Raw genomic sequence first — 25,852 nt, 5'->3', positions numbered from 1 at the left:
AAAAGCGATAATTTACCGTTTTTCGATCTTCATTTGTTTATAACTATTTATATCATCAAAATCGGCTGCAGGAAACATATAGGTTATTATTATAGATGTCCATACTACTCAAAAAATTTGGTTTCGGCCTGGAGGGTGATGTGTCACGAGAAAAACCTTATTTCTCTGGACTAAAATGGTGAATTAACGAACAACATACATTATTCCGATGATACGGTGATTCTTACCAGTTCTTCTTTTTCTTCAGGTGCCGTACATTTCTGCGTAGGCGTCCACCGTACATTGTCTTGTCAGATGAGGTGTTAGATCTTCTTCTTTAAGTGCCTTGTCCTCCCAGAACATTGGCGATCAGTCGCATGATTTTTACTTTGTCCTCAGCTGACCTAAATTAGTCCAGAAAGCCACTGCGCATCCGCTAGGAAAAATATTCTGATTCGGATTTTTTGCACAACCTTACTCAAAAAGGACTCCTTTTAACAAATTTGCATGTTGCCAGGACCAAAAGGCGGTCAAAAATTTTTTAAACGTTTTTTTTTTTATTTTTTTCCTAAAATTATTTTTTTTGCATGGAAAAAAGTTTTTTAGGTTTTTTGGATCATTCCAAACAGAAAAGGTCTTTAGTGACTTTTCTCTAAAAATGATAGTTTTTGACATATAAGCGATTAAAAATTGAAAAATTGCGAAATCGGCCATTTTTAACCATCAAAAACTATGTGAAAAACTGAAAATTTGAATGTGATCAAGGTAGGTAGATATTCTTTAAACATCGATTGATGATATCCCGAAGAGTTTTTTGCAATGCAATATTCAAAACTCCTTTGTTTTTTAATTGCTTATCAAGCGTGCGCGACACTATTTTCCACCGACATGTATGGTGCAAATGAATGGAATAAATTCGTTATTTCGTAAACCGGCGACTTTAAGGAAAAATCCCGAAACAGGTCGATTTTTATTTTTAAGTTATAATATTGTGACATATATGGTATACTAGTGACGTCATCCGTCTGGGCGTGATGACGTAATCGATGATCTTTTTAAATGAGAATAGGGGTCGTGTGGTAGCTCATTTGAAAAAGGTTCTTCAATTCTCTATTCAGTTATGTAAACATTTACATAATTATTTATACAGGGTGTCCTTCTACTTCTTTTTTTGTCAAATAATTTAATTCAATAAAAATTTTTTGGACACCCTGTATAAATAATGATGTAAATGTTTATATTACTGAATAGAAAATTGAAGAAAATTTCAAATGAGCTAGCACACGACCCCTATTCTCATTTAAAAAATCATCGATTACGTCATCACGTCCAGATGGATGACGTCACTAGTATACCATATATACCACAATATCATAACTTAAAAATAAAAATCGACCTGTTTCGGGATTTTTCCTTAAAGTCGCCGGTTTACGAAATAACGAATTTATTCCTTTCATTTGCACCATACTGTCGGTGGAAAATAGTGTCGCGCACGCTCGATTAGCAATTAAAAAACAAAGGAGTTTTGAATATTGTATTGCAAAAAGCTCTTCGGGATTTCATCAATCGGTGTTTAAAGAATATCTACATACCTTGGCAACACCAAATTTTCAGTTTTTCACATAGTTTTTGAGGGTTAAAAATGGCCGATTTCGCAATTTTTCAATTTTTAATCGCTTATATGTCAAAAACTATCATTTTTAGAGAAAAGTCACTAAAGACCTTTTCTGTTTGGAATGATCCAAAAAACCTAAAAAAAACTTTTTTCCATGCAAAAAAAATAATTTTAGGAAAAAAACAAAAAAAAACGTTTAACAAATTTTTGACCACCATGCAAAATTTTTTCCATGCAAAAAAAATAATTTTAGGAAAAAAACAAAAAAAAACGTTTAACAAATTTTTGACCACCTTTTGGTCCTGGCAACATGCAAATTTGTTAAAAGGAGTCCTTTTTGAGTAAGGTTGTGCAAAAAATCCGAATCAGAATATTTTTCCTAGCGGATGCGCAGTGGCTTTCTGGACTAAATAGTGTCGTGGTGTTCACTCCATACCAAGCCAGGATGTTTATCTGCGTCCGGGACCGCGCTTTCGCTCTATGTTTAATTGGATAATCACATGTAGCATTTCATATTTCGGATTTCTCATCACGTGGGCAAAGTACTCTAGTTTTCTTCTTTTTATGATAATCGGTACTTGTCTTTTTTTGTTTAGCCGCTGCAGGTATTAATCAGGATTAAATAATCCTGTTTTTAGCAGAATTGCGAAGCATTTCATAACTGTGTATTCCTGCCCATTGGCCTACATCCATGACATTTTTTACGACATGACATCTTTTTTTATCCTTACGAGTAGTGTAGTGTAGTGAAATTAAGGCGAGAATAGACGGTTCTGTCGACAAATCAAAATAAAAAGCTTCTCAAAAGCAAGGATTTCCTGATTCTACTATATGGTAGGAAGAATGAAGAAGGAACTGGAGATTGTGTTTACCATCAAACGCATAAAATTGCAGTATCTGGGTCACGTTACACAGTGGTTCCAAATGCTGAAAACGTGGTCAGGAGGCGAAGAAAAAAGTCCCTATCTAGGGATTTTCATGTTTACAGTTGTTTTCTCATACTATCGTAAAGTCGTAATACGCAGGTATAAAGATCAGACTGGATGTATTGTGGTTCACAGCTCAGGAACAAGTGAGCCATGTCCGAGGTTATTTTGGCCGGCAGTTGAAAACGCTGTAAAACGTTTTGTGGTTTATCAATTTTATCCCTATAAAGCAGATTCTTCTTTTTTAAGTATGTAGTAATGTAAGATGTAAGTTGGCTTAAGTTTTATTAACAATAAATGCCTTAAATTTGTTACTACATAAATAGTGAAAATATACTTGAAATAATCAAAATTTTGTAAAGAAACATTCAAAAAGTACAAAATTCTGCATAATTCTGCGACTAATGTTTATTAGTATTAAAATATATTGTAAGAAGATACAGAATCACTTTGGTTTAGCTGCCTATAACTGCCTATGCATTGCTGGCAGTTGTTTGAATACAAAAGTGGAAAATGACGCATATTACATGATTCTGGCGATTGTTGAGTATGTATGGGCGGTTGTACATAAGTAATAGGTTCTGAATATTGTACTTTATAATCAAAATGTATTGGTGATCAGCAATTTTAAAAACCCCTTATAATATAAATTTTTAAACACATATGCATTTAAAATAAAATTTTCGAAATTGTTTCGACTATATTGGATCCGCCATTTTGTTTTAATAAAAAGTAATGTTAGATTTGTAATCAACGACCTTAAATTACCAAATCTGACAAAAAAATTTGCGTTTTGATTGATACTTTCAATTTCTTTCCGCCATGTTGGATCCGCCATTTTGTTTTTCAGAAAAAATAATGTCATATTCGTAATCAGCGATGCCAGAAACCCCTAAGAACGAAAGTAATTCAGAAATGTATAAACAATATACGCTTTTAAACGGCATTTGGAACCACCGTGCGTTATGAGAAATCAGCACCGTTATTCCCTGCTGCAGTCCATATTGCAAGGTAAAGTCAAAGGTAAGCGCGGACCCGGTAGAAGGAGGATACCATGGCTGCGGAATTGGAGAACATGGTTTAAGAAAACCTCAACTAAACTGTTTCGAACCGCAGCGAGCAATGTTAAGATTGCCAATATGATTTCCAACATCCGAAACGGATAGGAACCAGAAGAAGAAGAAGACTATATGGTGCGGAGGTCTCAACGCTGACAAAGATCATGGATACTCCTGAAGAATCTATAAGCATTTGAAATGTGATCAGTGGCGGCTCGTGATCTTGGAGACAGGGTCGGCAAGGTTTTTTTCGTCTTCTCGTATAGGTATACCATCAAACTAAAAGGCTTAAATCATCATAGGAGATTTTGTTGTTTTTTGTTTTTTTTTTATTTGATGTACTTGACATTCTCTCTTGTTTCATGGTGTTTCGACAATACGTGTTGATTCTTTTGAGACAAGATAAATCCCGTTTATTTGAGGCAGAAATTGGTGATAATAAGAAAATTGATGAACAGTTTGTTGTAATGAATTGCAGTACTTACTACATAGAATTATACATACATATTTTGTAACTTATCTCACTTTCTGAAAATATTTGGATCGGCATAATTTTTAAGTACCTAACTTGTAATAATAAATATCTTGGAAATTCTTTGGCGAACGTAACTTTTAAATTTTGAATCGTAAAAGAGGTCAAAAATTTGCAAATCTTCAAAATTCGAAAAACGACTATCTATTTGCACATAATAGTAGGTATCCAAAATTTCAAGATATACCTACTTTTCGAGATATGTATCATGTCAGTGTCTTTTTTGGAATGGTTCGGAAATATCAAGCGAGTCCAAAAGGTCACTGCGTATATATTGGAAACTACTATCATTACGGAAATATCTGAGATTTTGCACCAGCTTTCGTATTCTATTTTTGGAATTAATAATGTCAGTTGACTGATTTTGAACAACAATGAATATCTTGGGCCAACTCTGTCTTAAAAATATTTAAAAGAATATTAAAAGAGTAATCATTTAATAAAGTTCTCAAACCGATTGCTTCACGGGTCGAGGTATCGCCGCTTTCAAAATCGTCGCCTTCGATAATAAAATCAAAAACTTTCAAAAGCTGTTACGAAAATCTGCTACAGATACTAAAACTATTCTCCTTTTCATGAACATTTTTCAGTGCGTCACAAATTATAGAAAAAAAGGTAAGTCCGTGATAATACATATTTATGACATTTATTCTAACGTGACATTTTAGTTAAATCTGACAGTTGTCAAATTTTATTTTCAATTTGGAATAAAACCAAATCAATTGTGTCTATTGCATTTATAAAATGGTATTTTCTTTCATTTGTATAGTCTTATAAATTGTACAGATTATATTGATAATATTATTATTTTATTTAATAAATAATTCTTTTTTGATTATGGCGCCATCTATCGACAACTAGAATAATCACCGAACTAGAATAATTACCGAAGTATTCCCAGACGTGCCTTTTTTTCTGTCACATACAATTTAATGCGTTAGAGAGAAATCGAAAAACTGTGACGCACTGAAAGATGATCATGAGAAAAAGAATACTAGAGATAATCTGCTTAGATAAAACTAACTGAGATTTTTCATCGCTTCTGACAAACTGTTCGCTGTTTTTTCGAAACAATTTTGTTCTAAAGCAGTAACCCGTTTAGGTGAGCTAAACTGGCAAGAAAAGACGATATTCTTTATTTTTTTACACGTATCATGCAAAAATAAATTCATTATATGCGCATCATAGTTCATAGTGAGTAAATAAAGCTTGTGATGCAATAGTTTTAACTTTTACCTGGAGACCATTCAATTCACCACACATCACAGCAACGCCGTCATAAGATTGCCCCAGTTTGCCCTACCAATTTATTTTTGATATCAAAAAATTTTAATCTGTTCTTTAAAACACCAAAAATATATTCTGCCTTATTGCTTTTACTCACGTCTCTAAAACCTAAAAGCCTCTCATAAATATTACCACGTAACGCGTATCGAACAACAATATAATTGTTAATTGTGAATGACATGATAATCAGAAGTTTCATCTACTTCCAGCGTAAAGCAAATGGTTTTCTAAATCTCAGATTCAATAACGTTATTCAAAATGTAACTACAGTAGAGCGTCGATAATCCGAACCCTGGTAATCCGAACGATCGCTAATCCGAACGCAAAAAAATTATAAAATTAAAAAATATGATCGCGGGCCGAATTTTTCGATTTAATATAACAATATGGGCAAAATATGACCGCGGATTTTTGTTTTGTTAATGCAGAAATACATACAATATATTTGTTTATTATACAGGTGTTTTATTCCTTGTAACTAAAACGTATGCACATAATATGTACATATGTACTATGTTTATGAGCTTTGTATGTATTTTGAACATATGTTCGATAATCCGAACAATTTGATAATCCGAACTACCCCTGTACCAATTAGTTCGGATTATCGACGCTCTACTGTATTTGATTATATTATGTATTAATTCATTCTGTATTACGAATACACTTCGAATCAGAAAGTAAATATTTCTAAAACAATTTTATTAATTCTCTATAATTACTTTGATTTTTAACAAATGCTTCGATCCATCATGTCCACTAAATGATAATTCCTGACAACTTAAAAAAATTACAATATCAAACGACGTAAAAAACCGCGTGATTATTTTTGACAATTTCTGCCGATGCGATGCGATGCTCCAAATAAAACACCGACCGGCAGATTTAAATGTGCCGTACTTGGCCGCTTAAACCCCAGTCGTCCCTAGTCCAATGCCCACGGAGAGAATGTACTATAGTATTTTTACTACAAAAGCGATATTACGTAGGTCAAAATTTTTGACGTAAGAGAACTGTCAAAACATTAGAATGTGACTCTTCATTATTGCCATGTTTATAATAAACATGGTAATAATGAAAAGTCACATTCTAATGTTTTGACAGTTGTCTTACGTCAAAAATTTTGACCTACGTAATATCGCTTTTGTAGTAAAAATACTATATGTATGTTCGCTTTCGCTTGCTGATCGACTTGTTATGTCGTTGAGTTTTACGTGTCGTCAAGCGTTGGGTACGGCTAGCCGAAAAGTCGGATGAATGGCTCGGATCATTCATTTTTTGAGAAGTCATGTTATGCGCAGGGATCACTTTTAACGTTCGGATTGATCAAATCCTTTTAAAACCCATGAATAAAATTTAGTCTGTATTATCTGACAGATTTTTTTTACTTCACAGATACAAATATTAAAAAAAATTATATCTATAAATGTGTGGGTCGGCACTGCCGACACTGACCGGCCGCCACTAATGTGAGTGTACCGACGCATTCTTCGTATAACCGAAACGAACATGTCACCGTCACCAACATAGAGGCAACCCACAGAATTTGAAAAAAATAAATCGTGAGTGCGATTAAACACAGACAACTTGAATATACCGACAGCAGCAGAAGAAACTCGTGGGGCTCCAAAATCTGCGGAAGTGGTTCGGGCTCACATCAGTCGAACTATTCAAAAGTGAAGTAAGCAAGACCAGAATTGCCATGTTATTAGGTAACGTTCGCACATGTGGAAGAAAAAAACATAGAAACAGCAGTAGTACACATATTATGTATATAGTAACAGTGAGTGTAGTAATGAAGTGGACTGGGAATTTAGGAGACTATGATCCCGAAATAGGTTACGATGAAGACTCCAGAGTCGAAACTTGTTTTAAAAGAAGTCTCTACGGTTCAATCCGAGACGGAGTTTAATATTAATTTTTCTAATAATATAGGTATATTTTATCATAATTAAGTATTTTCTATGGGAAATAAGCCACAATTTTACTAAAAAATGAATTTATTAACGTTTCGAAGCCCAAATCGGGTTTCGTTGTCAAAATACAAAATACTATTAAAATAAACAAAAATGTTGTTGCTAAGTAAAAAAATTCTTCTAATAATTTATTTAATCTGACTCATTTATATTGGCAATTCAGACGTATATTATACATTTTAAAGTAGAAGACTTTAAAATGATATCGCCAATATTTATGAGTTGCGTTCCTGGGACGACTTTACTAAAAGATAGTTCATTCGATTACATGAAATTAATCCCTACTCAAGAATATCCGTCAAAAAAAAAATCATAGCATGTGATCTGTCTTTAAAAAGACAACCAAATGCAACGATGACAGTAAAATTCTCGCGTTAGAGATTCCATAGTAAATCACGAGGGAAAAACCAGGAAAAAACCTCGTGATACTATGCTCCTTCTCAAATATGCCCGGAACATTAATAAAAAAATTTAAATATTTAAAAATTTCGAAAAACATCGATTTTTTCTGCTTTCTTTGCTTATAACTTTAAAACGATTCGTTTTGGAACAAAGTCGTAGAGAAATTAAATAAAGATAATTGAATTTTGTATGATATACGGCTGGTAAAAAATGTCTTAAGGTATTACCTTTTCTGCAATATAGCAATAAATACAAAATAAGGGGGCAAAATAAGTCTGTTGTTATTCAATATTTTTTAACCACTTTGGTGGCACTTTGTAGGAAATTCTTTGTAACATACTTAAATCGTGAACCAAATTTCATTAAAATCGACCTAATAAATTTTGCATAATAAATTTGCAATCTAAATGTTTTTAAAAAAGTTTAAATGTTTTAAAATCTTTCTGAACAAAAAGTAGACCATTTAGAAGTTGGCTAATTTTTTTTACATATAAAGAGGTGCTCTACCTATCCAATACACTTTACAGAATTAAAATCGGATTATTTAAGGGGCCTCAGCAATGTTTTAAATGTATAAACAATTTTTTGTCTTATAAACAAATAGCTTTGTTTAATAAAAAAATAAATTTTTAGCAATGCAAATAATTAAAACCGGTATAATTTGACTTTCAAATGCTGTCAGCAGAATTGCTAATTTATTTTTTCCTCAAACGTTATTCGCGTTCAAAAATTGCAATATCTCGATTTTTTGAAAGTTCCACCGCGTTTATCTTGAAAACTATGCATCTTACGAAAAAACTTGTAAGAACATTTTTTGCTTAGAATTACCCAAGAAATACAAAAAAATGTTTTATTTTGCGAAAAATCGATGTTATGTAATTCCTCAAGTTCTTTGTTTATAACAATATTATCGACATCCGGATCAACTGCTACCCAAAAAATTCGTGTTCTACGGGTCATAATACATAAAAAAACTTGGGTAAGACCATCTAAATAAAGGAGCCCGTAGCACCCCCTCCTGGCCACAGCACTAATTTGTTTATAAGCCAAAAAATTGTTTATAACTTTAAAACATTACTGAGGCTGCTTAAATAATCCGATTTCAATTCTGTAAAGTGCATTAGATAGGTGGAGTACTTCTTTATATGTAAAAAAATTGACAAATCTTTGTATGTTCTAGTTTTTGTTGTGCAAGATTTTAAAAAATTTTAATTTTTTAAAAAAAGTTTAGATTGCAAAATTATTATGCAAAATCTAGTAAGTCAATTTTAATGAAATTTGGTGTACGGTTTTAGCACATTACAAAAATTTTCTAAGCGAATTAGGAAGGTTCCAAGTGTAACCTAAGTGATGGAAAATCATTGAATAAGGACAGGCTTGTTTTGCCCCCTTATTTTATATTTATTGCTATTTTGAAGCTAAGGTGATGAATTAAGACATTTTTAACCAATCGCATCTGATAGAAAATTTAATTATCTTTGTTTTACTCCTATACGACTTTGTTCTAAAATGAATAGTTTTTAAGTTATAAGCAAAAAAAGTAAAAAAAATCGAAATTTTTTTGAAATTTTTAAATATTTTATTTTTTTTATTAATGTTCCGGGCATATTTGAGAAGGAGCATAAATCAATTATTATTAACGAAGTTATCACCTAACTTTATGCGCAAAAATCTGAATGCCACCTCTCACATCCACCTAAAAACAGATCCTTACTGGTCTATTTTACTAACCTTGGAAATTTACTATCATGTACATTCTCGTAGACGGCTAATGCCAAAATTTCAGCCGAATCTAACTAGTACTTTTGTTTTTACCGCGTGTGGAACCGAGCGTGTCCACGGATTTTAGAAAAATGAAACAAAAAGCATAAAGCAATATCTGTCCGTCGGTGATTCGATGCTAAATAAAGGGGCTTAATGCCATGTACAGTGAAGCTTCTCCTTCGATGGTTACCGTGGAAAATTGATTTACCGTCGTTTTTTGATGAGTCGCGCCCAGATGCCACAAAACGACTACCAAACCAAGAGTATTACCAAGGAGGATAACGTGGCAAAAATTCACGATCTCGTATTAGCATACCGCTGATTGTATTTTTTCGACGGGCAGAAATTTGAGTCAAATAAGGTCATTGGCGTCGGGGAGGCCTAATTTGCAAACCTCGAGAAAATGTTTTTTTTTGTTTCAGACAGGTTAAAAAAGCTTGAGCATCGCTGCGTCAAGTGTATCCAGCTAAAAGGAGACTACATTGAGAAATAAATCGCCACTTTTCTAAAATGTTAGTTTTTCTTTTGTAGGCTAAGTACTTTTTAAACAGTCGTCGTAAATGTAATTTCTGCGTTTATAGAACAAATTTACAGTTGCACGCTGACGTAAAAACCCTCGTTTATATTAGACCTGGATCCCGCGTACCAAAAAAAGTTAATTAATACTTAGCAAGCTGAAAATTTGTTAATAGCTTGTGTGGTGTCTAGTCGGACAAACTTTGATGTATGGGAACACTGGAACAGGGGAAATTTTAATTTTGGAACGTGATTTTAATTGTGGAACGTGTCATCCTGACCAGTGAAAACTAGCAGGTTGTTTTTCCTGTTTGTCAAGTTTATTCAATAGCAAACTTTATATAATAAGTACATGAAAAAATGTTTGTCCGACAAATATGTTGGGCATAAACAGCAGTCTGATGTTTGCATGAGAGTTAAATGAAAGGGTAACAAATCAATTAAAACTTCCCCTGTTCCAGTGTTCCCGTACATCAAAGTTTGTCCGACTAGACACCCTTAAGCTACTAACACATTTTCAGCTTCCTATTAATCAACTTTTTTTGGTACGCGGGGTCCAGCACTATATACTTTATTCCATTATTTTGATTATTTGTTTTCATCATGAGCCTTCGTTCCGTACATCCATTGTACAGCGCATCAACTCAACCTGGTTTTATCTCATGCAGCTGAAAGATTCGCCAGCCCTTCAATCAAACTCTTTTTCGCAACACTACAGCGAATTTTCAACTACTTCTCGCAGTCTCATCGGCGATGGGAAAACCTTTTGGAAGAAAGCAAAAAAAATACAACATCTTTCGGCATCCAACTTCTGGAAGAATTAAAACTAGAACTTTTTGAGACCAACTCTGACTGTCGAAGAGAAACACAAGAAGAACAGTGTGCTGTGCCATCAGAAGATATCGAAAACGAAGCGCTGTCACAGAAACGAAGACTCCACATCAAAGGCTTGAGTGCTACTCGTTGGTCTGCACGGCTGAAAGCAGTAGAAGCAATTATCCAAAATCTTGACTGTGTTGTCAACTGTTTAGAACGAGAAACATCGAGAGAGAAGGCTACTGGAGAAGATATAATGGACGCAAATTCTCTACTTTCGGCGATCAATTGGCTATTTTTACTAAACCTGACATGGTGGCATTCAGTCCTATCATTCATTGACATTGCTGAAGTGCAATTACAGAAAAAAGAAGTTGATCTTTTGATGGTTCAAAATTGTCTCGAAAATGTAATGAAGAACTTGCAAAACTTGCGTGAGGAGAGCAAGTATGATTCTTTCGTTTTGAAAGCTAAATCTCAGTGGGAGAAGATGGGATGGAAGAATCCGGATTTTCCGATCATTAGACAACGACGAACGAAAAAAATGCCAGGCGAGAAAGCAGAGGACAGTTCTCTGGATACAGCAACGAAACATCGCATTGGGTACTTTGAAGTTCTGGACAGAATGTGCAGTGAGTTACAAGAAAGGGCCAAAGGTTTTGATGAGATAAACTCATTTTTCGGATTTCTCAAACCTGAATCCTTCAAAAACATGGAAGAGAAAGAATTTGAAAAAAATGTGTGCAATTTGATGGAGAAATATCCAACTTTTTTTACCACTGCCCTGAAGTATGAGTTAATCAGTTTTGCGGATATATATTTCTCACAAGAACAAGATTCTACCAAGCAATATTTGAACTTCATCGTTGAAAAAAATTTGATCAGCTGTTTCCCGGAGTGCTGCAGTTTATTGCGTTTATTCTTGACCCTTCCCGTCAGCACTGCCAGCGCCGAACGAACAATGAGTTCATTGAAGAGAGTCAAAGATCGTCAACGTTCTACAATGAGTGCAGAAGCATTGGACGATTTCAGCATACTTTTCATCGAACAGCAAGTCGCCAATCAAATTGATCTGGATGCAACCATCGAAGTTTTCGCGGAGAAAAAAGCGAGAAGAGGATTCAAAAATAAATAAATTTTCTCGATGTAAAAAAGAATACAACTTTTATAATGCTCGATGAATAAATGAAAAATTTTTTATATTCATTAAATTCTTAAAACATATATCTTTCTCTTTCCATGGAACACCTGACACAACATAATTTTCTAGGGAGGGGGGCTGAAGAAATTTTGCTTTAAGTCCGCCACTGTTTTCATGAATAGTTGTGCAATGAATAGATTAATGTTTCACAAAGTGTTCAAAATAAACTTATTTTAAGGTAAAATTGTGGTGAATTCTCAGTAAATAAAAGCAATTGGACTTCGTAAATCCTAGGTTTTCATCCAACATGCATGCCATGTGCAGCTGTGAGTGATTCAACTGAAGTTGGTCTGTATCACTCATATAGCGATAAGGTCGCTCAATTTTTCAAGCAGGCACATCCATGTTCTTTTTGTAATCTGATAACATCGACCTAGTGTCGTTTCAATTTTTAGTATTGTCATCTCACAAGCATGTAACACTAAGGTTTTTATAAACAAGAAAGTCGGCTAGAATGTTTCAATGATGATGGTCTGATAAGACCTAAAACGTTCTGGAATTTTTGTAATTCATTTGGATGATTTAATAAGTTTTTTAATAAAACATATACCATTTTACACGCGAAGTTTTTACTTCTTTGTAAGTTTTAAACTATGGTATACTTCTAGGATTTTCCATTTTATCAAAATTTTTCAAAAATACTTATTATTTTTCCCAGGATTCGAAAGAAATGAATCCATTTAAAACACATTGGAGCGAAATTTTGCGCCTACGCCCTTAAGTTACATTTGTGAACTTAACTTAAATTTTTTTATACGATATGCGATAAATAAACAAAGTACCAGATCTCGTCCTTTAGTCAAATTTTGATTAAATGCAGATATATTTTGTCTGCATAAAAACTACTATACAGTGATGAGCGTGCTAATAACCGGCAAAATAGCGCAAAAGATGGAAAACATAATACATTGCGAAACAAAAAAAGATGAAACTAGTGGAGCTGGAAATGATCGTTATAAACGTATAAATTAACATTACATTACATAGTTTCCTACCTTTAGACGTATCAGAGAAGTATGACAACTGTCACTGTGACAGTAGAATTTTATAAAATACTCCTCTCACAGACGTCTAAAGGTGGAAAACTATGTAATGTATTATTTTAGACGTTTATAACGATCATTTCCACCTCCACTAGTTTCATCTCTTTTTGTTTCGCAATGTATTATGTTTTCCATCTTTTGAGCTATTTTGCCGGCTATTAGCGTGCTCATCACTGTATAGTATTATATAAAAGTAATAACGTTCATAATATTTTCTTTCATTTGAGGTAGTGAATAATTATTGAAACATTAATCAACGATATATAAAAATCTAACAACACAATTGTTTTTTATCTACGCCCTCGTTCAACAGACAAACGAATGGTAACATGACTCAACAAAGATCGCACATCCAATCAATATATATGAGGTAGAACAAACTTAAACGAAAAATACGTTTACAATTGAGTAAATGGTTCTTTACCCGTGCGTCATTAATACCTGGCGAGATAAAACACATACGTTTTATATAGCATCATTGTCTTCCACGCATGAAACTTAAGAAAAAACAACTACCGCCTGTTATTAAGTAAAGACACATGGTATTTTTATACACGCTCTAGACATAGTCTAGAATTTAGACTCAGTACTTCGAAAAGACAGGTACAAAAAAGACGCTTGGGGATGTTTCCAGATTTTAAGTACGATTTGTTACGTTTCTGGTTTGTTTACTTATGGCTATCAGTTTGTTGGATTTTTTTGTCTTGCTTTTGCATTTAGAAGTTATTTATATTACACAATTGAAGTTTGAAATTTTATGGTAAGTGTATTTCATTTTGCCATTAATTTACATAGAAAGTTAACCTCATTCACACAGTTAAGGAATGGTTTTGTTTAATTTTCTGTAAAAGTGAAAGAAATGACAAAAAGAAAATATTTTATTGAATTTTTTTAGATTATGCCTGAAAAAGCTCTTACCTCACAAGCACAAGAACTCGTTTTAAATTTAATCGAGTACTTTTAGTGTATATTTAACTATATTTTATTATAAATTGTTTATTTATTTATTAATCACCAATAGTATTATAAGAATTTATTAAGCTACTTCAGATGTAGCTGTAATTCTGCATTAAAATTTTAAAGCAAAACTAACATTTTACATTATATTTATTTGATAACGTCAAATTTTATAATATAATCCGCAATCGGAGCAGTAGCCACTTTCTGTCACTTGTTGTTGCGTGTACTAAATTTCCGACTTATTTCGTGTGCTGATGACCCCCTCTGTGGCTCAGTGGTAAGAGGGCCTACCTTTGGATCGAAAGGTCCGAATGGTCGTGAGTTCGAATCTCACCCGAGTCAGGAATTTTTCGTTTATTATAAATTAATAAATGAAGATAGTTTCTGTCCTTGTGGGATCGGTACTCACCGGAGGGACCGCAGACGTTCGGATACAATTAGCGTCTCTTTGCAAAGACAATGACGTCGATTTTGCAAAGTAACAAGACACTTACTTAACACACACTACACATTACTCCCCTGAGTTAGTGATAAGTTAGAGTCTAAAAAATCATTATGAGATTGACTGGCCAGTTGGTTGTGAAAATCAGTGCCAATAAAACACAAAACACACACACGTGTGCTGATAACGCACTGGTAAAGAACCATGGACTCAATTGTAACTGTTAATAATAATTGTTTCCCAGGCTGCCTATTGTTTTATTTCATATAATTGAAAGATGCGATCTGATTCTTAATGATAAAAATGAGTAACATCGATAGAAATTGAAAACAAAAATATAACCACAATTTACTCAACGCTACGCCCGTGTAGGAGCTTATTCACAATTTGATTAACAATTATTTTCTGTAATAATTCATAGAATTACCTAATCCAACGGATATGACTCCATATTTGGCCAGAACGGCAAGTGCAGCACAAATTTCAACGATTTGGGAATCGGCCAGACCGGATGTCCTCAATTGCATCTAAAATAAATAAGTCAAAATTAGTTGTGACATTATGGGAAATGTATTTTTATTTAATTAAACATTTTATTTACAATCAGCAATTTCGAATAACACGTTTCCAATAACTTAATAACTCAAAATCTTGGATAGGTGATATATATGTTACGGATAAAGTTAGATAAACGGGTAATTCTACCAGGTTTCGGTAAAATATCAAAAAATGAAGCACTTTTTGGGGAAAACTCATTTCAACTTTTTTAAAGTGATTAAAAAAAAGTTTATTTCTGTTTTTTAAAAAAGTTTCTTACGCTCTAAATAAAGTTTATTTTGTGCCTAACTTCCTTATTTTTAATTCTAGCAATTTTTTAAATAACAAAAATTAGTACATTGTTTACCGGGTAGGAAAAGCTTAACATTCCTGGACGACTGTGAAGATTGCTAAGTAGAGGCGCAAGCCGAGACTTAGCAACACAGAGTCCAGGAATGTGGCTTTTCCTACGAGGTAAACATACTATTTTTCCGCAAATCGTTTAAAATTCGACAGATATTGATTGATTTAAAAAAAACGCGATAATTTTATTCCCAAATAAATGGTGCTTTGAAATTCCTAATAAAATTACTTGGGTTACTATGGAAACGTATTGAGGTTGAATTATCATTTATGTAGAACACTAACAACTGTACGGAAATATCATTTCCTTACAGTAAGGAAGTCCTGACTTTTTCTTCAAGAAATTTTGACAGGAATGTCAAAATTTCCTGGCGAATTGCGGAAAAAAACTTTTTCCGCAAATCGCCAGGAAATTTTGACATTCCTGTCAAAATTTCTTGAAGAAAAAGTCAGGACTTCCTTACTGTAAGGAAATGTCATTTCTTTACTGTAAGGAAATGATATTTCCGTACAGTTGTTAGTGTTCTACATAAATGATAATTCAACCTCAATACGTTTCCATAGTAACCCAAGTAATTTTATTAGGAATTTCAAAGCACCATTTATTTGGGAATAAAATTATCGCGTTTTTTTTAAATCAATCAATATCTGTCGAATTTTAAACGATTTGCGGAAAAATAGTACGTTTACCTCGTAGGAAAAGCCACATTCCTGGACTCTGTGTTGCTAAGTCTCGGCTTGCGCCTCGACTTAGCAATCTTCACAGTCGTCCAGGAATGTTAAGCTTTTCCTACCCGGTAAACAATGTACTATTTTTAAACAGTTTAAAAAAGTTGAAATGAGTTTTCCCCAAAAAGTGCTTCATTTTTTGATATTTTACCAAAACCTGGCGAGTACTTCGGAGTTTACCCGGATAAACCTAGAATTACCCGTTTACCAACTTTACCCGTAACATATACACACATGGGAAATAGTTATTTTTTTTAATTTAACAACAAATTTTTTATGTCAAAAATAACTACAATGCTTTTGAGTACAATTAAAAAAATTTGGACATCACAAAATATGGTCGTAATAAAACAAAATTAATACAAAGGATGGTGTCCACCTATTACGGATCTACATCTATTGATCATAGATAAAATGTGATTGTCGATATCCTGTTGAGGTACGTTTGCCCGTTCTTCTATCAGACGCTCTCGCAAACGAAACGGCGTGTATAGTCCAGAAAGCCACTGCGCATCCGCTAGGGAAAATATTCTAATTCGGATTTTTTGCACAATCTTACTCAAAAAGGACCCCTTTTAACAAATTTGCATGTTGCCAGGACCAAAAGTTGGTCAAAAATTTTTTAAACGTTTTTTTTGTTTTTTCCTAAAATTATTTTTTTTTGCATGGAAAAAAGTTATATATAAAGTTATATAAAGTTATATAAAGTTATATCACCTTACACCGTTAGGTAGAAAGGTTTAGATTATATATATATATATATTTTTTTTTGCTTGGAACAAATTTTTTTTAGGTTTTTTGGATCATTCCAAACAGAAAAGGTCTTTAGTGACTTTTCTCTAAAGTTGATAGTTTTTTATATATAAGCGATTAAAAATTGAAAAATTGCGAAATAGGCCATTTTTAACCCTCAAAAACTATGTAAAAAACTGAAAATTTAAATGTTGCCAAGGTAGGTAGATATTCTTTAAACATCGATTGATGAAATCTTGAAGAGTTTTTTGCAATACAATATCAAAAACCCCTTTGTTTTTTAATTGCCAATCAAGCGTGCGCGACACTATTTTCCACCGTTGCATGTGTATGCAGTATGGTGCAAATGAAAGGAATAAATTCGTTATTTCGTAAACCGGCGACTTTAAGGAAAAATCCCGAAACAGGTCGATTTTTATTTTTAAGTTATGATATTGTGACATATATGGTATACTAGTGACGTCATCCATCTGGACGTGATGACGTAATCGATGATTTTTTTAAATAAGAATAGGGGTCGTGTGCTAGCTCATTTGAAAGGTTCTTCAATTCTATATTCAGTAATATAAACATTTACATAATTATTTATATAGGGTGTCCAATAATTTAATTTTTTTGACAAGTTTTTTTTGTATAAATAATTATGTACATGTTTATATTACTGAATAGAGAATTGAAGAACCTTTCAAATTAGCCAGCACACGACCCGTATTCTCATTTAAAAAAATCATCGATTACGTCATCACGCCCAGATGGATGACGTCACTAGTATACTATATATGCCACAATATCATAACTTAAAAATAAAAACCGACTTGTTTTGGGATTTTTCCTTAAAGTCACCGGTTTACGAAATAACGAATTTATTCCTTTCATTTGCACCATACTGTATACACATGCAACGGTGGAAAATAGTGTCGCGCATGCTTGATTGGCAATTAAAAAACAAAGGGGTTTTTGTTATTGTATTGCAAAAAACTCTTCGGGATTTCATCAATCCATGTTTAAAGAATATCTACCTACCTTGGCAACATTCAAATTTTCAGTTTTTCACATAGTTTTTGAGGGGTAAAAATGGCTGATTTCGCAATTTTTCAATTTTTAATCGCTTATATGTCAAAAACACTTTAGAGAAAAGTCAATAAAGACCTTTTCTGTTTGGAATGATCCAAAAAACCTAAAGAAATTTTGTTCCATGCAAAAAAAATAATTTTAGGAAAAAAACAAAAAAACAACGTTTAAAAAATTTTTGACCAACTTTTGGTCCTGGCAACATGCAAATTTGTTAAAAGGGGTCCTTTTTGAGTAAGATTGTGCAAAAAATCCGAATTAGAATATTTTTCCTAGCGGATGCGCAGTGGCTTTCTGGACTAGTATGTGTTACCCATATGTGGAGTATTCTTCGTTGAATCATGTCTCATACATGCTCGATGAGATTCAGGACGGGTGATTGTGCTGGCCAAGGCAACACATCAATACCTTCGTTGGCACGCCAGTCTGTCACTGTGGACGAGCATGATCAAACATGAGGTGGATGTTTTGACCAATACCACCAGCAAACTGACGAACGATAGGTTGAAGAATGGTGTCGAGGTACTGCTGAGCTGTAATGAAGCGATCTGGAAAAACGAGGTCCGTTCTGCCACCGATTATTATTCCACCCTATACCATTACTGTACTACCTCTATGTGCAAACTTCCTAGACATATATTTAGCGTTCTACATTTCCAGATCATCTCCACACTCTTACTCGACGAGAATCTGGATGAAATCGAAATCTAGATTCGTCGGAGGATAAAACTGTAGCTCAATCATTTGCATCCAAGTTTTGATAGTCTTGATACCACTCTAATCTTGCAGCGCGATTGCCTTTGGGGATAGGTGGACATCTGAATGGCCTTCCGACTGTGGAAACTGGCTTCATGGAGACGATTTATTACAGTATCACGGCCTATGGTTACCTGGTGTGCCCGTTGCAAGTCGCTAACCAATTCAGGTGCTGTAATTATTGGTTGTCTTCTAGCGGTTACCACTAAAAATGAGTCTTGAGCTGCAGTTGTAGCGCGCTCATATCCTGGATGACGTTCGGTTGGACGTCCAGTGTCACAAAAACGTCGCCACAATCGACTTATCAACACTTTGGAAGACTCCCACAAGCCCAGCTACATTAGTTTGTCGCGTGCCACCTTGAAGACGGCCTACAGCCTTGCTCTACACGTGTTTCGACTTATTTAAGTCTCGTCGGGAAAACTTAGTGCTTAGTTCAAACTGAAATTAAATGCAATTTATTTTTGTTGTTTAATTAATAAAATCGGGCTGAGTATACGTTAGCAGTGATCTCTATACGAAGCAACAAGATGGCAGGACCTCGATTTTTGATCCTTCACTTTGTTATCGAAAGTATTTGCTTCGTATACTAAACAGATACGAAGCGAATATGTTCGATAACGAAGCGAAGGGTCAAAAATCGAGGCCCTGGACACTTCTCATAGCGAAATAGGTGAACCGCAAATTCACAGCGTACTGGAAACTATTGAACGATGCTGGAATAGAAAGAAGTATGTAACGCAAAGCGACACCTTGTAAACACGTCATCGCTTATTTTCGCAGCATACTATTTGCACTTAGTTCAAGCACTTCAGACGATTGTATTGATTAATTTATTAAAAGGTTGGGCACTAAAAATGTTTAACACAGTGTGCAATGGAAATACGTAAAACATATTTATGCGGATGTATTTATTTACTATCTGTCTGATGTTTTTACTTGCTAATATCGTTTAAACGAAGGTGTGAATATACCGTCACATAATAATTCTATTTAAAAAAAATCATTGTTCAAACAACTAAAACGATATAGGTATTTAATTAAATTAAACCATTTTTTTAAATATTTTCATTTAAGTTGTATGTTAAAAAATAAAAAATAAAACAAAACAAAAATAACAAAATAAATGAATTATTTTTATACGTTTAGCATACTATATTTAGTACATAGTTCACAACGGTCTTCAACGGTCTAGAAATTGCACACAAAATGATACACTCCCGTCCTTAGGGCGGGAACCATCAACAAATAAACAAGAACAAGACAGTCGATCAAAAAAAGATGGAGAAAGTACTTTGACAGCTTATTAAATGAAGAATTTGACAGACAGCCTGTGGAGTCAACGGAGACAGTAGCAGCAATGGTCACCAAAATAACAAACGAAGAAGTAGCTCAAGCGCTTCAAAAAATAAAGAAAGGAAAAGCGGTAGTAGGCTGGGGAAGTATGGAAAACATTGGAAGAGACAGGAACAAGGTGGCTAGCAGGTTTATTTAACCCGCCGTTACACGCGTCTTCTATTGTGACGTGGTTGCACGCGTATGAGCGTCGCCCTCACCTACATAAATTCGACTTATTTCGAGAAAGAATGACTGTCAACATTTATAAATATAAAATGGGTTGTACTCACATATTATACAAAGTCTCGTAAACCAATTTTTTTTATTAATTTAACAAAACAAAAGTAAAAATAATATAGATCAAAAGCAAGTTTTCTTAATTTTCAATTTCAGCAAGCCACTGAAGAAATTAACGTTCTTTACGCGAATTCATTTTACTAAAAATACAAATTAAAATTAACAACTGTTCTGAAGCTACTTCTTTGTGGCATTTATGTAATTAACTATTAATATTTTGTATTTTGATAACGACGTCCGAGGTGGAATTCGAAACGCCAATAAAATCAATTTTTCAAGTTAAATTGTGGCTTATTTCCCAATTAGAATAGGTAAATTTAAAAATAGGTTTTTAACCAGTGGCGCACCCAGAATTTTCCTCTGGGGGGAGGGGGGTTTGCTTGGGGACTGAAAGTTTTTTGTATTATTTGTGAAAGACAAGTTACATTTTCCTACCTTCTTCTATATATATTTTTATATGCTCTGGGTGGGATTTTAACCCCCACCCCCCCTCGGTGTGCCACTGTTCCTAACCTAATCCAAACAATAATATTTTAATTAAACCTACCTAAATATTAAATAAAAACCTAAAAGTTTCTTTGAGATAACAGAAACGTGATTTCACCGTGACTGCACGCGCAGTGAGGAATTCCCTCACTTGAAGAGGGATGTCTCTTCTTTCAACTATCACACAGCACACTGACCGCCTGAAATATTCTAAAACTTTTTCATACCCTCTCATGAACCATGCTAAAGGCATTCCTGGGTGCTTAAGGTTATCGTATTAGTTTACACAATTTCATTGCTTATAAACAAATATGGTGAGGGATTCCCTCATAGCGCGTGTAATGGCGGGTTAATAGAATTATGGAACTTGGACAAATGCCAGACGAATGAAGAAGAAGTATACTAGTACCTGTCTACAAAAACAAGGGAGATATACAGCAGTGTACAAACTACAGGGCTATAAAACTGCTTAGCCACACCATGAAAATATGGGAGAGAGTAATTGATAGACGGATACGTGAAGAGACCGACATATCCGAGAATCAATTTGGCTTTATGCAGGGCAGATCAACAACAGACGCAATTTTCATTATAAGGCAGTTGATGGAAAAATACAGGAGTAAAGAAACAAACGCTCATATGGTGTTTATTGATCTTGAGAAAGCATATGATAGAGTTCCTCAATCGTGGTGGGCACTCAATAAGAAAGGAGTCCCTGGTGCATATGTAAAGATTGTGAGGGATATGTATGAGGGAGTAACGACTAGTGTTAGGACAGGTGTAGGACAGACTGATAAATTTCATGTGAAAGTAGGATTGCACCAAGGCTCGGTGCTTAGTCCGTATTTATTCTCATTAGTGTTGAACCAGATAACAGCGAAACTACAGGGTAACATTCCATGGTGCTTAATGTATGCTGATGATGTCGTGTTAGTAGGAAATAGTGAAAGAGACTTAGAACAAAAACTGGAACAGTGGACACGAGCTCTGGAGGAAAAAGGTTTAAAACTTAGTAGGACAAAGACAGAGTATTTGGAATGTTCATTTAAAGATGGAGTTACTACAAATAAAATGGTATCTTTGGATGGTGAACTGATTGTAAAAAGCAATAGTCTTGAGTACCTGGGATCGGTATTACAGAGTAATGGAGAAATAGATGGAGATGCATAATATAGAATTAGGGCTGGATGGATGAAGTGGAAGGAAGCGAGTGGTGTGTTGTGTGACAGAAAAGTTCCAATGAAGCTTAAAGGAAAATTTTATAAAACAGCGATTAGACCGGCTATGATGTACGGAACTGAATGTTGGGCAGTGAAAAAGAAAGAGGAACAATGAATGCATGTGGCGGAGATGAGAATGCTTAGATGGATGAGTGGAGTGACAAGAAAGGATAAAATTAAAAATGGGTATATTAGGGGAAGTCTAGGTGTGGCACCAATTGATGCCAAAATGAGAGAGCATAGGTTGAGATGGTTTGGTCATGTTCAACGTCGAAACGTTAGTCATCCAATACGAAGAGTAGCTGAAGTGCAGATTCCTGGAAGGAGTAGGAGAGGAAGACCAAAGAAGACATGGTGGGAGACGATTAGGCAGGACATGTTGGTAAAGGGGATTAATATTGATATGACCCAGGATAGAATTGTGTGGAGAAATGCAATTAGGGAAGCCGACACCGCATAGGGATAAGGCAAAGAGAATGATGATGAAACAAGAACAAGACAGTGAACGAAAGGGCTTACGGATCACTTCGCAGATAAACAAACGAAGGAATCTCGAAATCAATATTTCACACGACGGAACATTAGACAAAGCCATAAGAGAAAGAAATACGTCAGGTAGAAAAGCCATCACAATGTTAAAACATAAACAGTGACATCTCTCGTAATACGAGGAAGACGAAAAGCTCTAGATACAAAGTTTACTACTTTTATACAATTAGAATAATTGAAATAAAAATAATAAACAATATTTTAAATCCAAGACTTTTCGTTAAGAAACTGCTTTCTGGCTGCATCCTGTATCTCCGGCTTTTACAATATATAAGAACAAGAGACGACGAATATAGAAAAAAGCAAATAAAGGACACTTTGGCCACGTATTTACCTTCTTTTCGTCTAGGAAAAGGACCAAAAGACAGTTTCAGGTACTCAAATCTGAGTAAAGATGAAAAAGTAATGGCAGTTTTTGTTTTTATTTGATTCAGAGTTGGACCACCATCTCCATATAGCTATTTCAGCATCTATGCATACTCAGTGAAGCTATGCAGTCACAACTCTGAAACAAATTCAACAATCCTGCCTATTTAAGGGAAACATCGCATAAACAGTATTTATGGGACCAATCCATCAGTAAAGAAAATAAAAAGAGGATATATGAGTAAAAAGTATCACTCTATACAGCTGCGAGGTATGGCCACTAAAAGAAAGTACGCTGAAAGCAACGGAAATGGATTTTTGGAGAAGAGCAGCAGGAAGATCTAGAAGAAAAAGGGGTAACATCGATTTTTAACGGGCGATTTTTATCGCCCGTCCAAATTCCGATAGTGAACCACATGCGAGAACGGGACATTTCACCAGAGAAATGTTAAGGATAGACCGGGCTAGTCATATGCCACTCAATGCATCGAGGTGTAACGCCGACATAGGATTGAGTGGTCTAGCCATCTTTGTGGTAGGGAGCCCAAGCGGGGATTTTTGCAGTCACTCGAGCGCGTCAGATTAGCATATGGTGAGAAACCTGGTACCCTGCAGATGTACCTCTACCATATATTGGCTCTTAACACAGGGGAGTTCGTTAAGGGGGGCCCGAAAAAAAAATCTATCCTTAAAAAAACTCGAAATTGTCAGATTAAGATAAGGTAAGTTAAGTACATGCAAAAGAGTGTATATTTCAAAAATCTGACGATTTGAGCCGGGCGTAAGGAAATGGGTGAGTCCCAAAATTTCACAAGAAAAAAGCGAATATTTCGCGAAATGAACGACAGATCGAAAAACTAGAAAATATGTGCTCAATATTTTTTTAAAATCTATCGCACGATACCAAACACAACTTTTCATGGAGAGGGGTGGGGGGTAAATTTAATATTTTAAATAAGAATCCCGCGATATTTCGCGAAATGAACATCAGATCGAAAAACTGAAAAATACACTTATTCAATATTTTTGAAAAATCTGTCGAATGGCACCAAACACGACCCCCCATGGATGTGGGGTGGGGGGTTACTTTAAAATATTAAATAGGAGCCCCGATTTTTTATTGTAGATTTGGATTCCTTACGTAAAAATAAGTAACTTTTATTCGAAACATTTTTTCGAATTATGGATAGATGTCGCTGTAATCGGAAGAAAACCATTGTTGGAAATGGAAAATTAAATTAAAAATGGCAAGCGCCCACTAAAATGGAAAATTTTACTTAACTTTTTTTGGTTTTAGGACCTACTCTTCACAACCCAATAGGTCCCCAAAGCGCTCGAGTGACTGCACATTTAGCATACTTTGCTCCCCTACCATTGTCTGTCACATGCGCGGGATCGTTTGGTTAAAAGAGATAGATAGACCACCGATCGACTGTTTCCATGTTATTCAACGGCGTAACCAGGATGATCCTAAGGGGGAGGGGTTACAACTACTGGAAGGACTCTGGGGGGTATGGTGTTAAGCGTATAGAGCTCAAAGTACATCCTAATGGGGGGGTTATAACCCCCAAACCCTCCCTGGTTACGCCTATGATGCTGTTTCCGCGTTACGCTTTTTTGGTGACTATGCCTTGTCTACGCTTAATATGTCAATGCATTTCACACACGTCGCGTCGACCGCTTATCGGTGACGATAAATATCGTTCAGCAGCCGGCCACTGCCACGGTATTCGCCGGCACTAAATAGTGGCTTACATGACTCAATATAGCATTACACACACATCGATTTTTATCGGCAAATTCCATTAAACAGATCGGTGAAATTGTAGGTATACGTTGTAATTTTAGCTTTGATAGTGCTTTAGTATAATTTATATTATTAAAATGAGTGATTTCCTAATTTTCTTGACAATTATGTCCTTATTTCGTTAGTGGAGGCAAGACCTCTTTTGTGGAATAAAACTTTGGATATATGAATGTAGAGGCCTTACCCATACAGCACAGGTCATCTTTAAGATATCTTATTTACAACTAAATATGGTCTTAATGTCTTGAGACTTTTAAAAGATATCTTTAAAACGCCAAATTTAAGATATCTTTAAAACGCCAAATTTAAGATATCTTTTAAACATCATCTTTAAGACATTCTTTCTTAAAAATAGGTTATAATTACGAATTTAAAAGTTAGGTTAGAGTTGGTAGCTAAAAGACAAACTCCAAACAAAAGTTTTTTCACATCAATGACTTCAACTTCAGTGGTATTTCCCATATTTTGTGATAAATAATGAAGATATGGTTTTATTTGAGGGATAAATGTCTTCAATTCAACAGCTTACCTTAACAATATGCTCTTAAAAATATTTTTTTTAGGTATCAAAGCTTGTTAAAGTAGGAGGATCAAAAGCCTATGATTTTGTATCAAGAGTTGGAAAATTAATTATCAGCAATGAGCAAGCTTTAAAGTACAGTTGACTGGGACAAAAAGGCAAACAAAAGTCCTACATGTAAAATTTGAATAGCAATAAACGTATTTTTAGAACCTAATTATTTTTATTAAAAGTTCATTTAAAATATTTCATAAAAAATTAAAAAGAAAACTATCCTAAACACCTTAATAATAGACAAAAAAAGACATCTTTAAGATGTAAGGATTTGTAACATCCGTACATCTTTAAGACGTCGTAAACATATCTTTCCGGAAATACCAGACATATTTAAGACGTCTAAAACATCTTTAGTGGATTATCTTTTAGATTTCTTTAAGATGTTTTTGTGTTATTTGGGTAGTTCTTCAAAAAGAGTGTAGAATGTCCCCATTTTTTCTCTGTTTTGATTGATAGGATGAATCCACCATTTGCGTTTAATCCTAC

At 34.4% G+C, this 25,852-nt stretch overlaps 1 protein-coding gene across 4 annotated transcripts in view; it reads right to left on the bottom strand.

The window, feature by feature from the left end:
* The window catches only part of LOC126887230 (RNA-binding protein Pasilla), a 391,656-nt gene that overhangs the window by 35,038 nt on the left and 330,766 nt on the right, over positions 1-25,852 (bottom strand). For all 4 annotated transcript variants that reach the window (XM_050654633.1, XM_050654635.1, XM_050654636.1 and 1 more), the window contains one exon: positions 14,945-15,044. In XM_050654633.1, the coding sequence (XP_050510590.1) occupies positions 14,945-15,044 (100 nt within the window). The remainder of the gene's footprint in view (positions 1-14,944; positions 15,045-25,852) is intronic.

Source organism: Diabrotica virgifera, chromosome 6 (assembly GCF_917563875.1).
Source record: "Diabrotica virgifera virgifera chromosome 6, PGI_DIABVI_V3a".
NCBI lineage: Eukaryota > Metazoa > Arthropoda > Insecta > Coleoptera > Chrysomelidae > Diabrotica > Diabrotica virgifera.
The sequence above is the reverse complement of the archived record's forward strand: the minus strand, read 5'-3'. Positions and strand labels throughout refer to the sequence as shown.